At 47.0% G+C, this 13,812-nt stretch overlaps 6 protein-coding genes across 6 annotated transcripts; 5 read left to right on the top strand and 1 right to left on the bottom strand.

Annotated features, from left to right (window-relative positions):
• Positions 1–191: 191 nt before the first annotated feature.
• LOC6531009 (juvenile hormone epoxide hydrolase 1) lies at positions 192–1,889 on the top strand. Its single transcript, XM_002091810.3, has 3 exons — positions 192–746; positions 806–1,010; positions 1,071–1,889. Exons 1-3 carry the CDS (start codon positions 346–348, stop codon positions 1,869–1,871), a joined length of 1,407 nt encoding a protein of 468 aa, XP_002091846.1. The 5' UTR covers positions 192–345; the 3' UTR covers positions 1,872–1,889.
• Positions 1,890–2,770: 881 nt separating this feature from the next.
• On the top strand, positions 2,771–4,874 carry LOC6531010 (juvenile hormone epoxide hydrolase 1). Its single transcript, XM_002091811.3, has 4 exons — positions 2,771–3,065; positions 3,274–3,473; positions 3,591–3,798; positions 3,948–4,874. The coding sequence occupies exons 1-4, from the start codon at positions 2,868–2,870 to the stop codon at positions 4,731–4,733; spliced, it is 1,392 nt and encodes a 463-aa protein (XP_002091847.1). The 5' UTR covers positions 2,771–2,867; the 3' UTR covers positions 4,734–4,874.
• A 660-nt stretch (positions 4,875–5,534) lies between these two features.
• Positions 5,535–7,208, top strand: LOC6531011 (juvenile hormone epoxide hydrolase 1). The gene is made up of 4 exons (XM_002091812.4): positions 5,535–5,784; positions 5,845–6,044; positions 6,099–6,309; positions 6,368–7,208. The coding sequence occupies exons 1-4, from the start codon at positions 5,575–5,577 to the stop codon at positions 7,169–7,171; spliced, it is 1,425 nt and encodes a 474-aa protein (XP_002091848.1). The 5' UTR covers positions 5,535–5,574; the 3' UTR covers positions 7,172–7,208.
• Positions 7,209–7,528: 320 nt separating this feature from the next.
• LOC6531012 (microtubule-associated protein RP/EB family member 1) lies at positions 7,529–8,657 on the top strand. Its single transcript, XM_002091813.4, has 2 exons — positions 7,529–7,908; positions 7,967–8,657. The coding sequence occupies exons 1-2, from the start codon at positions 7,779–7,781 to the stop codon at positions 8,584–8,586; spliced, it is 750 nt and encodes a 249-aa protein (XP_002091849.1). The 5' UTR covers positions 7,529–7,778; the 3' UTR covers positions 8,587–8,657.
• On the bottom strand, positions 8,607–9,693 carry LOC6531013 (coiled-coil domain-containing protein 130 homolog). Its single transcript, XM_002091814.3, has one exon. It carries the CDS (start codon positions 9,603–9,605, stop codon positions 8,655–8,657), a length of 951 nt encoding a protein of 316 aa, XP_002091850.1. The 5' UTR covers positions 9,606–9,693; the 3' UTR covers positions 8,607–8,654.
• Positions 9,694–9,927: 234 nt separating this feature from the next.
• Positions 9,928–13,724, top strand: LOC6531014 (methionine--tRNA ligase, cytoplasmic). Its single transcript, XM_002091815.4, has 6 exons — positions 9,928–10,188; positions 10,275–10,396; positions 10,473–11,308; positions 11,367–11,471; positions 11,535–12,686; positions 12,748–13,724. The coding sequence occupies exons 1-6, from the start codon at positions 10,086–10,088 to the stop codon at positions 13,493–13,495; spliced, it is 3,066 nt and encodes a 1,021-aa protein (XP_002091851.1). The 5' UTR covers positions 9,928–10,085; the 3' UTR covers positions 13,496–13,724.
• Positions 13,725–13,812: the final 88 nt, after the last annotated feature.

The raw sequence follows: 13,812 nt of genomic DNA on the forward strand, positions 1-13,812 counted from the left end.
AAGCAGGCCACATAATAGCCAAACCTATGGAGCAAAGATCAAGGTGACAATGCATATTTTGAACCACTGTGCGCGATAGCCAGCGCTATCTAAACGAATTTATAAATATTATACGAACATATACTATAACGGCGACAGCGAATTTCGATAGAGCTTTGCGAGACAATTTGGAGAATGAGTATATGCGCCGGCAGTCAGTTCTTTGGCGGCTTTCTGGGTGTGCGGTCGTCTTTGTTTCAGATTCGGATACGGATTCGGAATAACTAACCATTATCTCTTTTGAGAGGTACGAGGTGGCTCATTTGAATTCATAACGAGTGGGAGTTAATTGCGCCTGTGGCCAGAATGAAGTGCCTGATAGTGTTTGGGCTGATTGTGGCCCTGTTTGGTGCCTTCGTGGGCTACGGCTACGTGGTGTTCACGGATCTGACCAAGCCCCTGCCCAAGCCGGAGTTCAAGGATGACACATACTGGGGTCCTGGCGATGCCAAGGACTTTGTGCCCGACGACAAGATCTACGAGTTCAAGCTGCAGGTACCCCAATCGGAGATCGATGATCTGCGAAAGGAACTCAACCGCACACTGAGACTCACGGATCCGCTGGACGGGATTGCCTTTGAGTACGGATTCAACACCTATGCGCTGGCGCAGTTTGTGGACTACTGGCGGGACAAGTACCTGACCAAGTGGGATGAGCGCCAGGAGCTGTTCAACTCCTTCAAGCAGTACAAGACCGAAATTCAGGGGTGGGTTGAAAAGCTTATCTTTAGATGAATGCCATGCTAAATATGTAATACCTCCGCAGTTTGAACATTCACTACATTCACGAGAAGGTATCGGAGGAGGTCCAGGAAACGAAACACGTGTATCCTCTGCTCCTGCTGCACGGCTGGCCAGGATCGGTGCGCGAGTTCTTCGACTTTATTCCCATGCTCACCAAGCACTCAAACATCACGGATTACGCTTTTGAGGTCGTGGCACCTTCCCTGGTGGGCTACGGATGGTCTGATGTGAGTGGTTTTGCTTTTCCCAAAACTATTAAATTCTAATAATATTTATTATAACTTTAGGCTGCTACTCGTCCCGGATTCAATGCCGCTGAAATGGCCACTGTGATGCGCAACCTGATGCTGCGTCTGGGCCACAAGAAGTTCTTCATCCAAGGCGGAGATTGGGGCAGCATCATTGGCAGCAACTTGGCCACCCTGTATCCGGAGAACGTGATCGGTTACCACTCGAACATGTGCGTCCTGCACTCCCCACTGGCCATACTGAAGGGTATCTACGGCAGCTTCTACCCGGAGAAGTATCTGCCCAACAGATTCTTTGTGGATCATCACTTCCCCGTGTGGGACAAATGGCTGGAGCTGCTGCAGGAGAGCGGTTACTTCCACATCCAGGCCACCAAGCCAGATACGATTGGAGCGGCTCTGACCTCCAGTCCCGTCGGCCTGGCCTCCTATATCCTCGAGAAGTTCCAGACCTGCACGAATCCGGGCCTGCAACAGGACTTTGGCGCCATAGTGACGGTCTTCGGTTTGGAGACTGTGCTGGACAACCTGATGGTCTACTACCTGACCAACTCGGCCACCACGGCGGCTCGTTTCTATCTGGAGAACGTGTCCAAGGCGTACAGGGATCTCCAGCTGGATCGGGTTCAGTCTCCGGTTCCCATGGGCTGTGCCCGCTTCCGATTCGACCTGCCCTCGGTGACCGACTGGCAGCTGAGGGACAAGTTCCCCAACCTGACCCACTCGATGTACTTCCAGCAGGGCAGCCACTTTGCCGCTCTGGAGATGCCAGCCATGTTGTTCAATGATTTTACCGCCTTTGTGGCGAAGATTGGCCTCCATGGTGAGGTGAGGAAATAAATTGTTTTACTATACTTACCAAACGATCTTTGTACTTTGGCTGGGACTACTATAGCTTTTAAGTAAGTTACAATGTATTTAATGTGCGGTTTTGCAGTAATGGGTGGGAATGGGTAACATATAATTTTTTTTAATTAGACTGCAATGACTGGGAGTCAAAATGTCAATTGACTGTATTACTTAAAAAAATATTAAAATCTTTTACTTTATAGTTCTTAATTTTCATTCAACAAAATTTTGTGATCTCCAGATTATCAGTTGATAAGAACTGTTAAAAGGGGTTATATACTTTTATAGTCGTACCCGTTCATCGTAGAGTAAAAGGGTATACTAGATTCGTTGGAAAGTATGTAACAGAAGGAAGCGTTTCCGACCCTATAAAGAATATAATGATCTGGTCATGTCCGTCTGTCCGTTCGTCTGTCCGTATGAACGCCTCTGAAGTTTAAAGTTAACTTTATGATCCCGAACTACGTAAATTGTAAACAACCATATTTGAATCTAAATCATTTACTGTCATTATTAAATGCTATTGATTGTCTATTGATTTTTAACTTATCAAAGCTTGGCGTGTTGGTAATTGGAGTTCTCAATCATTTAATTTATTTACTTTATTAATTTTGTATTTAGTTAAGTGTCATTAAACATTTTAAGTCTAAGCATGAAATGTTTCTTGTTTCGTGGATTGACCTACTGATAAATGGAACTGCTTGATCATCTTCCAAAACTAACTGTAAAGCTTTAGTTAGCAAATTGCTCTCCTTTAAAAGCTTGCCTAAATTCTCAATTTATTTGCCTTATCATGCTCGCATTGCATTGCAGTGTAGAATACGATCCACATGAAGTCCACAAGCCGGGTGAAGCTTTTGTTTGCCGGTAGTTTGCGATTTACAAATCATTTGTGCTCGACGATCGCACGCGATCAGTTGCGTAGTGAGCGGAGGTCTCGCCAGATATATCATATTGTATATACATAGAATATAGTGTAGACACACCATGGCGAATATCTGGGCGCGTATCCTGGTCGCAGCTGTGACCATCCTGGTGGCTGTCGGTTATAAGAACTATCGCGATCTTTCGGCGCCTGGCAAGAGACCCGATCTGGACAACCAGGAATACTGGGGTCCAACGTTGAAGGAACCCTATCGGGAGAACAAGGCCATCCTACCCTTCGACATCAGCGTAAAGCCAGAGGTAAATAAGTGTACTATACCATAATACTAAATAAATGTGTATAATGCTCATAGCTTATAAAAAATCAAATCATCATGATACGCGTTAAACATATTTATATTCATGCTGGTATACGTATCATTACTCCATATAAGATCATCTGCAATGATACTAATCCATATTAAATCATTTTTATCATCTAATAATCCTTTATCTCATCTTACCAAAGGTTATTGAGGATCTAGTCAGCCAGCTGAGGCGTCCTTTAAAAGCGCAGGCACCACTGGAGGGCGTGGGCTTTAAGTACGGGTTCAATGCCAACGAATTGGCCAAGGTGGTGAAATACTGGCGAGATACATACCTGGCCAAGTGGAGCGAACGGGAGCAGTATCTCAAGAAGCTGGATCACTACCAAACGGAGATTCAGGGGTGAGTGAGCGGCATTACTTATGGAAATGCGAAGTCTTTCACGCTTAATTAGTTGCCTGCATTTGCACATTAACCTGAGAAGTTAACCCCAAATGTATTTTTTCCCCATTTTTGCAGTTTAAAAATTCACTTTATTCATGCCAAGCCAAAGCAGGTGAAAGGCCAAAAGCCCAAGAAGGTTCTGCCTCTGCTTCTGATGCACGGATGGCCGGGAACCGTGCGCGAATTCTACGACTTCATTCCTCTCCTGACCACGCCCAGTGATAAGAGCGACTACGTCTTTGAGGTTATTGCACCCAGTCTGCCCGGCTATGGATGGTCCCAGGTTAGATTTGCTTTCTAACTAAGTATTTGTCAATATATCTTCTTTCAAACCTCCAAAAGTCATAAGCTATAGAACTTAACTCTTACTTTGACATTAATATATAGCTTTTGGGTAGACAAGTTACTAATTGAATATTTGTCTAACTCCAGGGCTCCTCCAAAACTGGATTCGGTGTGGCTCAGGTGGCGGTGGTGATGCGCAACCTGATGCTCCGAGTGGGATTCGATAAGTTCCTGGTGCAGGGTGGCGATTGGGGCTCTTTAATCGGCTCCAATGTTGCCTCACTTTTCCCGGAGAACGTGCTGGGCTATCACTCCAATATGTGCGGTAACAACAGCCCCATGGGACAGTTGAGGTTGTTGTTGGCCTCCTTCTTCCCCAGCTGGTATGTGGACAGCCAGTATGCGGACTTCTACAAGGGACTGGGCCACTTGTTCGGCACCATTATGGAGGAGATGGGCTATGCCCATATTCAGGCCTCCAAGCCAGACACCATCGGCAATGCTTTGATCGACAATCCAACTGGTCTGGCTAGCTATATTCTGGAGAAGTTCTCCACTTGGACTAATACGGAATTCAGATTGCTTCCTGACGGCGGACTGACCAAGAAATTCACCTACGATCAGCTGCTGGACAACGTGATGATTTACTATGTGACCAACTCAATTACCACCTCCATGCGCCTGTACTCCGAATCAATGGTTGCTTCGCAGTTTGCACTGGCCGTTGATTCCGTGCCCATCCAGGCCAAGGCTGGTTGCGCCCGTTTCGCCCATGAGATCACCCATGTTCCCGACTCGGTTTTGGCCAACAAGTTCCCCAATCTGGTGCACAGTAGCCACCACAAGGATGGAGGTCACTTCCCCGCTTTTGAGCTGCCCCAGCAGCTGTACGATGACTTTGTGTCTTTTGTCCAGAAAGCTAATTTCTCCTAATAGAATTTGTTGATCATTAATTATAAGAATCCATTGTACACATTCATCGTTATTTTTTAAAGAAAATGTAATGTTTGTTGCGAAAATTAAATCAAATCGTCTTGGTGATTTTATTTGCCTTATCTGCGTTGAAAACCGAAAGTTAAAGAGTTTTTTGTTTGGAATACTCGAGTGGCGAGCAAAAGGGCAATGTGTGTTTGTTTTCATAAGTACACATATGTTATATATATGTAGATATATCTAAGCTCAGAACGATCTTACGTAACTTATACCCAGGGTCTATAGTCGACATTGGTATACCCTTCGCAAAGAAAGCTAAATGGTATTAAGGATATATGAATCGATGAAAGGAACATGAAGTTTTACTTGGGTACAAAGGTCTTAGATATGTTCAGATTACCCCAATGTTGTAGGGTATTTTTTACCTAAACTGGAAGCCCATCTGCGTCGCATAATAATTCGACCGCCTCATTCTCAGTATAGCACATACAGCTATATAGTACACACATACAACCCCTCCGGTCTTTCCCCGAAAAAGCTTCAAACAAAAACTCGGCATGACAAACCGAGAAGCGAAGCATGAGAAGTAAATAAACAAACAAGCCGGTTTGTTCGAGTCATCCGCGATGTGGGAAGCCGCTGCTCCGTCTCAGTGGAGACGAGTCCAAAGTAAACCCGCGATAAGCCCCAACTGATCGGTGTAGGGTGTTGGGCGGTCACTCAAAGTCGCTTATCATCGTGAGCGTGGAAAACGAGAGCTGTGCCCGCGATGATATGGTAGAATCGTCGGAATCGTAGCTGCAATCCGAGGCAGTCTGAGTGGAAGCGCTGATAGGAACAGATGGGTGTCACTGGTAAAATTCTGGTCTTGATACTGGCCATTGGCGGTGGGCTGGTCTATAAGAATGTGACCCAGCTATGGGCGGACTTGCCTGCGCCAAAGTTGGATCCCCAGGAGTGGTGGGGCGATGACGCGCAGCCCAAGGATTACGAAGCCTATTTGAAGAACAGTTCGGAGGTGATTGGCAATAGGCTTAGTTATCCGGATAAGGTGAGTGTGTCTATCTACTATTATGTACCATATATATAAACACATACGCACCATCTACAGACCATTGCTGATCTGAAAGAGCGTCTCAATCGCACCCTGCGCCTTACGCCTCCGCTCGAGGGCGTGGCTTTCGAGTACGGATTTAATACGGATTACCTTAAGGAGATCGTGGAGTATTGGCGCGATGACTACCTGCCGCGTTGGCGCGAACGCGAGGTGTTCCTTTGGCAGTTCAACCACTTCACAACCGATATTCAGGGGTAAGATAAGGTGCCCACTTATCATATCCACAGATAGTAACAATTGGTTTTTAGGCTACGCACACACTTCCTCCATTTGATGGTTTATGATGACAACAAAGTGGGTAAGCAACACTATCCGGTGTTGCTGCTCCACGGATGGCCGGGATCGGTGCGGGAGTTCTACGATCTTATCCATTTGCTCCACCAGAGCAACCTGGACAAGAACAACAAGTACATCTTCAACGTGGTCGTTCCCAGTTTACCTGGTTATGGCTGGTCTGAGGTGGGTTTTCTCTAATCTAAAGGGTTTGTCATGAGCTAAGCTTTCTCTTATCTTGCAGGGCACCTCAAGGAAGGGTCTGGGGCCCGCGCAGGTAGCCGTGATGATGAGGAATCTTATGCTGCGCTTGGGATACGACAAATTCTTTATCCAGGGCGGAGACTGGGGCAGCATCATTGGCAGCAACATTGCCACCTTATATCCGGAAAACGTGCTGGGCTATCACTCGAACATGTGCAACAATATGAGTCCCAAGTCGCTGGCCAAGGGTTTATTGGCCGAATTTTGGCCCAGTTTGTTTGTGCCCTCTGGCTTTGAAGACTTCTTCTTCCCCAAGTCCAACGAGCTGAAGTACCTAATGGAGGAGAGTGGCTACTTCCACATCCAGGCCACCAAGCCGGACACCATTGGAGCCGCCCTCACCGATAACCCAGTGGGTCTGGCTGCCTACATTCTGGAGAAGTTCTCCACGTGGACGAATCCCAGCTACCGATCTCTGCCGGATGGAGGACTCACGAATCGCTATAAGATGGATGCCCTGCTGGACAACCTCATGATCTACTATCTGACCAACTCGATCACCACCTCGCAGCGACTCTATGCGGAGCAGTATGCCCAGTCACAGCGGGACTTGCACCTGGAACGGGTACCCACTCGAGTGCCGACTGGATGTGCCCGCTTCAAGAGTGACATCATGCAGTTCCTGGATGTCCAGCTGAAGGATAAGTACACGAACCTAGTGCACAGCACCTACCACAAACAGGGCGGACACTTTGCCGCTCTGGAGGTTCCGAAGGTCCTCTACAAGGACTTTATTGACTTTGTGAAAACGGTGGAACGTAAGTTTAAAATTAAGACACTGTAGATATTTTCCAATAAAGGCTTAATTGTTTTTCAAAAAAGGCGGTTTTCATTTGGTATCGATAACTGAAAAAGATAACTTATCTGGTTGTGATCCTGCAAATGTACCCTTTTTCTAGGTACCCGAAAAAAAAGTATTTTTAATAAGAATAAAACTCGTTGTGAAAAAGAAAACTCAGCTGTGTTTTAAATTTATTCCATTTAACACATACGCCACTTTAACATTTATAATTTTATATAGTTATTTTTATCATTATCGGTTTTTTTAAACAATTTTTTCCTATGAAAACATAAAATACTAAAAAGGGTACCGTGTTTTAGGGCGAATTACCTCCCATCACTGATCCTGGAGCATTACAATCGGGAATCGGAGTTAAAGTGACTGCGCAGATTGTCAAGAACATATAGAAAAAATTAAACTAAAATTAAATTAAAATTTATTTATTATTAAAATTAAGCATCCAGGTACTTTGTGTGAGAAAAAGGCTGGTCCACAAGCGCACAAAACCAATTATTATACCACAATCAAGTTAGCCATATAGTTTGGAAGACAACGAAACTAAAAAAAAGAAGTAACAGTAAAAGGGTGACATTTACTGACAGACAATAAAATGACTGATTTAAAATTAACTGTGGCACTGACCAGCGTCAATGCGGAGAATATGTCCCGGCACGATATGCTCCAGTGGGTGAACAACATGGTCCAAGGCCACTTCAAGAAGATCGAGGAGCTGTGCTCGGGTAAGACCCAAAAGGTCTATCATTTTGCAAAGCCGCTAAGTTTGTTGGTCTTTCCCAGGTGCTGCCTACTGCCAGATGATGGAGATGATCTTTCCCAACTGCATTAACCTGAAGCGCGTCAAGATGGCCGCCAAACTGGAGCACGAGTATCTGCACAATCTTAAGCTGTTTCAGGAAGCCTTTAATCGCTTAAAACTGGACAAAACTGTGCCAATCGATCGACTGATCAAGGGACGCTTTCAGGACAACTTTGAGTTCCTGCAGTGGTTCAAGAAGTTTTTCGACTCGCAGGCACCGGGCTTGGAGAACATTAAGTCGCTGGCCAATGCGCCGGTGGTCAAGCCCATCAAGCCGCGCCAAATCGCCGCCAAGGAGCGATCTCCAGTCAACGCCAATGATGATGCCCTCAAAGAGCTGATTGATGAGATGAAGACCCTAAGCCTAAAGAGGGAGGACATCATGGAGGCCAGCAATCAGATCTACAACAAACTGCGTCTGGTCGAGGATCTGGTAAACGACATGATCAACAACAACCAGCAAGTTGAGTTGTGTAAACGCATTCAAACGGTGCTATACAAAACGATAGATGGCGAGATCAACGAAGAACCCTTTGAAGTTAATGAGGATAATGGAGATGAAGGCTCCGGAACTGCGGATCCCAACGACGGATTATATTAAGCAATTATCCTTTGCACACGTTCTGTTTTTATAATTATTTTATTATTTATAAACAAAGCATTATCAAATCAGCCGTTGGAATCATTGTCTGAGGAGGAGTAATCCCCCACTAAACTCAGGGACTTTTCGTTCGGGGTTGATGATGTAGTTTCGTCCAACTTTCTACGCCGGATGCCCAGATCCTGTACTTGGAGCTGGGTATTCAGAGCCTTTTGTCGCTTGAGTCCACCAAAAGTAGTGGCTGTTGCTCCCGGAAGCGCTGGACGCATAAGCAGATCCAATCGCTGCTCGGATTCCCGTTCCAGTGCTGACTTGGTCTGCAGCTTCATCAGGGCTGCCATTTCTCGATCCTGTGCTGTTTCGGGGAGCAGAGCAATGTCCAAACTGCTCTTGGCCAACAACTGTCGATCCAGCTCCTGCTGACCGTTGATCTCTTTTTTCTGCTGGCGAAACTCGGCGCGCAGGCGACTATTGGCCATATAGCTGTCATCCCATACACTCATGTTGCGCTCCACCAGCTTCTGGAGCACGGGTTTGGCATCTGCCCCTGCCTTGGCATCCTTGGCTTGATGCTCTAACTTGTACATGGCATCGTCAAAGAGAAGTTTTTGCACCTCCTTGGTTTCCGGTACAACTTGCTCGTTCTGCAAGGGATCCCAGCGGTTTTCTTGCCGTCTAGCTCCCGAAAGTATAACATAGTCCAAATTGCCGGGATCCGTCTGGATCTCGAAGTAATTGTCGCACAAGTGACACTTCATCCGAAACTTGAAAACCGGCGTAGTGTAGTACATGCCCACCTTTGTCTTCTCGGCATTGTAGCGCACGCCCATGCCGATGTGGTTCTTGCATCCATCGCACCAGATATTGTAGGGCATCTCAAAACGGATGATGATGATGCCCAGGTGAATCTTGCGGGCCCGTTCCCGCAGGGCGTGGGTGCCCTGGAACTTGTTGAGACCGCCCTTCTTTGGATCATAGTCGGGCGGATAGTATTTGTTCTGCCCCTTGCGTTCACCCATTTTTTAACTGGGCAAGATTACTTAAATATTAAAACTAATTAGGAGCTCGGTCTTTCGGTCTAAAATGTAAATAAATACTTTTGTTTTCGTTGAATCAGCTGTTTCAAGCCGCTGGTGATGGCACTTTTGATGGTTCGGAAATAGCTAAAAATAGCCAGAAAATCATATGCCTGAACTATTAACATTAATAACTTGTTATTGTTAGTCATATATATCTGACAATATAACAAGTAAGATATAAGATTTAAAGATGTATCGTATTACCTGTTACTTAAATGCCAATCGTACTTCTTCAATTACTAAAGTTGGTTTCATGTAAAAAAGATAAGTAATCGATAAGATCACAGGCGGCGTGACAGCTTTTCCATTCGTCCCATCACCAAAATAGTAGTTTCTCGTGGGCATCGTCCGAAATTTGGTTGGATTTTTAACCCTTTTGCCACGTAAATTGAATTAGAATTAGCGTCCAAACCCGGCAAAATGATAATCTACACGAATGAGGGCAACCCGCTGGGTTTGCAGCTGCTAATGCTAGCCAAATTCGCCAAGCGGCCTGTGCAGGTGCAGCTGGTTAACCTAAATGGTGAGTTCTGCCACGGATTCCCTTCAAATTCTTAAGAATGCCCTTAAATGACTCATTTCTGATGCAATAACTACTCTTGATTGCAGATGCCAAGTACAAGGACTTGCTAGTGCTGCCCACTTTGGAGCTGGACAACGGATTGCGTCTGTTCTCGCCGGCAGCCATTGCCAAGTACCTTCTCGTGGACGAGGGTCAGCGGCGCGATGAGGTAGGCCTTCCGAAAATTACTTATTGGGCCACGACCGCTAAAGGTTAAACTAATTTCCGCTTGTGTTTTTCCCCAGTGGCTGGAATGGTCTGCCACGTTGCTGGCTCCGGCTTTGGCCCACCACATGGCCGTGGGCCACAAGGCAGATGCAAACGCGTTACCCGTGCTGAATGCCCTGGTCAAGAAGCTGGACGACAGCCTGAAGGTCACTCCCTACCTGGCTGGGGACAAACCCAGCGCAGCCGATATTGCCGTTTGGTCGCTTCTAGCTCCAGATGGCACTCTGAAAGGAGCACAGAACGTGGAAAGCTTGAGGGATTGGTATGGCAGGGTGAAAGCCCTTCCCGAAGTGCAGGAAGTTCTGGCCGAACAGCCGCTGAAGGATCTAACCTTTAATGCGCTGCAGCAGTCAAATCGCTATGGTGGCTTGCATCATGTACCATTAAAACGTCTCAGCCTGGCGGATGCAAGCAAACTGCTTGTGGATACCACACCAACGGTGGCGGATACGGTTACGGATGAGGAAATAAGCGCGGCACAGGCTGCCTTTACCTACACAGCTCCCAAAGAATTCAAGGAGGAGCGAACTGTTCTTCCGAAACCCGGTGAGCGTAACGTGCTCATCACCTCGGCACTTCCCTATGTCAACAATGTGCCACATTTGGGTAACATCATTGGTTGTGTTCTGTCTGCGGATATCTATGCTCGCTACTCGCGCTCTGCTGGTTACAACACACTGTTAATTTGCGGCACGGATGAGTACGGCACGGCCACCGAAAACAAGGCCCTGGCAGAGAACCTCACTCCCCGTGAGATCTGCGACAAGTACTTTGAGCTGCACAACGCCATATACCGCTGGTTCGGCATTGGCTTTGATTATTTCGGTCGTACCACAACCCAAGAGCAAACAGAGTAAGTTTTGGCTGCTTAGGCAATGATATCCTAATTGATAAACGCTTGTTTTCCACAGCATTGTGCAGGAAGCGTTTAAGGATGTTCTCAAAGCTGGGTACATAATCACAGAAAGCGTGGAGCAATTGCTTTGCCAAAAGTGCGATCGTTTCCTGGCTGATCGGTGAGTATTTATGGTAGTCTTCTTTAAGCTGAACTTTTTTATTATTCTGCTATTTTGCTACAGATTTGTGGAGGGTACTTGCCCGCATCCCGGCTGTGGCTATGAGGATGCCCGTGGTGATCAGTGCGACAAGTGCGGAAAGCTGGTCAACGCCACTGAGCTCATCCGTCCCAGATGTAAGGTGTGCAACAGTGCCCCAGTGCTGCGTTCCTCCGACCAGTTGTTCATCGATCTGCCAAAGGCGGAACCACAACTCAAGGATTGGGTTGATAAGTCAGAAGGGGGATGGACGCATAACGCCAAGGTGATCACTAGGGCGTGGTTGAAGGAAGGTCTCAAGCCGCGTTGCATTACTCGCGACCTCAAGTGGGGCATTCCCGTTCCGCACGAGGGCTTTGAGAAGAAGGTCTTTTACGTCTGGTTCGATGCTCCATTTGGATACGTGTCCATGACAAAGCGCTACACGAAGGAGTACCAGCAGTGGTGGCAACCGGCCAAGGGAACAGACGTCGAGCTCTTCCAGTTCATGGCAAAGGACAACGTGCCCTTCCACTCGGTGGTGTGGCCCAGTGTCCTGCTGGCCATCAACAAGGGGCATACCCTTGTATCTCACATCATGGCAACCGAATATCTGAACTACGAGGACGGCAAGTTCAGCAAGAGTCGAGGTATTGGCGTATTTGGCAACGATGCCCAGGAAACGGGCATTCCAGCTGATGTGTGGCGATTCTACTTGGCCTCTGCGCGACCTGAAGGCCAGGACTCCAGCTTCAGCTGGAATGATCTGGCTGCCCGAAACAATTCCGAGCTCCTGAATAACTTAGGAAACTTCGTGAACCGCGCCTTGGTCTTCTGCGAAAAGAATTTCAACAGCACTATTCCCGAGGTGATCACCACCCAGGATGAACTTGTTCTGCTGGCGTTGATAAACCGAGAGCTGCGTGGTTACATCAACTCCATGGAGAAGGCCAAACTTCGGGATGGCATTCGTCATCTGCTGGCCATTTCCCGACATGGCAATGGATACATGCAAAGCCAACAGCCGTGGGTGCTACTCAAGGGCACTGATGATCAAAAGAAGCGAGCATCCACAATAATTGGTCTCTGTGTCAACATCGCCTGCCTATTGGCGAATCTCCTCTTCCCCTACATGCCATCTACGGCCAGGACTCTATTTGGCCAGCTCAACGCAAAGCAGACGCCCCTCAATGCTGAGTAAGTGCCTCTTAACGGAATGATAAAGTAAATAGTAAGATTATAACATTCTCTATCGTAGGAAACCACTTGTCACTTTGCTGCTTCCCTCTGGTCACAAAATCGGCAAACCAGCTCCGCTCTTTGCCAAACTGGAGCAGCCCTTCATCGACGAACTCAAGGGCAAGTATGGCGGAGCTCAGGACACAAATGGTGCTGCCAAGAGTCAAACCAGCGCTGCTGATTTAGAGAAAGCCGTGCAAGCTCAGGCGGATAAAGTGCGTCAGCTGAAGGCAAGCACCAAGGATAAGGCCGTGTGGCAACCGGAGGTGACAAAACTGCTGGACCTAAAAAAACAGCTGGAGGAGGCTAAGAAGACTGCACCGGCCGCCGCGCCTGCCACGGCTGCTGCTCCCTCGGGTGGTTCACAATCAGTTCAGAATCTGGAGAAGGCTATCCAGGAGCAGGGCGACAAAGTGCGCAAGCTTAAAGGCAGCACAAAAGACAAAGCCGTATGGCAGCCCGAAGTAAATATCCTGCTGGACCTCAAAAAGCAACTGGAGGCGGCTCAAAAGGCGGCAAAGGCAGCTCCTGCAGCAAACGCAACTCCTGCTTCCACGTCTGCCGCCCCGGCTGATGCTGGCCAAGTAAAGGCATTGGAAGAAAAAATTGCCCAGCAGGCAGAAAAGGTCAGAACTCTGAAGACCTCTGGCGATGCCGCCGTGTGGAAACCCGAAGTTGATATTCTTTTGTCCCTCAAAAACCAGCTGGCGGCTCTGACTGGCACACCAGCCGCTGGTGGACAGGGCAAGGGAAAGAAGAAGAAGTAAACCTCATCCTTCCTAAACTAATAATCACGCTGGACATTTTTACCTCAACTCTTCTAATCAGGCATTTGATGGCAAATCCTTAGTCACGGACTGACACAGTTCAATTCATCTCCTTTAAGTTTTGCGCGTGCATTTAACAAACTTTTGTATTTATTTGAAGTATGGCTAAATATTCAGTTAGTAATTTATTGAGTTTGTGAAGAAAAAATAAAAAACAATTGACTTTCAACGGAATTGAATTTTAAATTTCGATACAAGATTACCGGAGTGGTTATCGATAAGCATTGTTAACTGATGTGTCACAGTGATTTTTTTTA

This window comes from Drosophila yakuba, chromosome 2R, assembly GCF_016746365.2.
Source record: "Drosophila yakuba strain Tai18E2 chromosome 2R, Prin_Dyak_Tai18E2_2.1, whole genome shotgun sequence".
Taxonomy (NCBI): domain Eukaryota; kingdom Metazoa; phylum Arthropoda; class Insecta; order Diptera; family Drosophilidae; genus Drosophila; species Drosophila yakuba.

What these genes read in the sequence shown, in the direction of transcription:
- LOC6531014 (XM_002091815.4), top strand. Translation starts at nt 10,086, where the DNA reads ATGATAATCTACACGAATGAGGGCAACCCGCTGGGTTTGCAGCTGCTA. An exon ending in GATCGTTTCCTGGCTGATCG is followed by an intron (nt 11,472 to 11,534) that starts GTGAGTATTTAT and finishes ATTTTGCTACAG; the next exon opens with ATTTGTGGAGGGTACTTGCC. An exon ending in CAGACGCCCCTCAATGCTGA is followed by an intron (nt 12,687 to 12,747) that starts GTAAGTGCCTCT and finishes TCTCTATCGTAG; the next exon opens with GAAACCACTTGTCACTTTGC.
- LOC6531013 (XM_002091814.3), bottom strand. Translation starts at nt 9,605, where the DNA reads ATGGGTGAACGCAAGGGGCAGAACAAATACTATCCGCCCGACTATGAT.
- LOC6531011 (XM_002091812.4), top strand. Translation starts at nt 5,575, where the DNA reads ATGGGTGTCACTGGTAAAATTCTGGTCTTGATACTGGCCATTGGCGGT. An exon ending in GGCTTAGTTATCCGGATAAG is followed by an intron (nt 5,785 to 5,844) that starts GTGAGTGTGTCT and finishes CACCATCTACAG; the next exon opens with ACCATTGCTGATCTGAAAGA. An exon ending in CTGGTTATGGCTGGTCTGAG is followed by an intron (nt 6,310 to 6,367) that starts GTGGGTTTTCTC and finishes CTTATCTTGCAG; the next exon opens with GGCACCTCAAGGAAGGGTCT.
- LOC6531009 (XM_002091810.3), top strand. Translation starts at nt 346, where the DNA reads ATGAAGTGCCTGATAGTGTTTGGGCTGATTGTGGCCCTGTTTGGTGCC. An exon ending in TACAAGACCGAAATTCAGGG is followed by an intron (nt 747 to 805) that starts GTGGGTTGAAAA and finishes ATACCTCCGCAG; the next exon opens with TTTGAACATTCACTACATTC. An exon ending in TGGGCTACGGATGGTCTGAT is followed by an intron (nt 1,011 to 1,070) that starts GTGAGTGGTTTT and finishes TTATAACTTTAG; the next exon opens with GCTGCTACTCGTCCCGGATT.
- LOC6531010 (XM_002091811.3), top strand. Translation starts at nt 2,868, where the DNA reads ATGGCGAATATCTGGGCGCGTATCCTGGTCGCAGCTGTGACCATCCTG. An exon ending in ACATCAGCGTAAAGCCAGAG is followed by an intron (nt 3,066 to 3,273) that starts GTAAATAAGTGT and finishes ATCTTACCAAAG; the next exon opens with GTTATTGAGGATCTAGTCAG. An exon ending in TACCAAACGGAGATTCAGGG is followed by an intron (nt 3,474 to 3,590) that starts GTGAGTGAGCGG and finishes CCATTTTTGCAG; the next exon opens with TTTAAAAATTCACTTTATTC.
- LOC6531012 (XM_002091813.4), top strand. Translation starts at nt 7,779, where the DNA reads ATGACTGATTTAAAATTAACTGTGGCACTGACCAGCGTCAATGCGGAG. An exon ending in GATCGAGGAGCTGTGCTCGG is followed by an intron (nt 7,909 to 7,966) that starts GTAAGACCCAAA and finishes GGTCTTTCCCAG; the next exon opens with GTGCTGCCTACTGCCAGATG.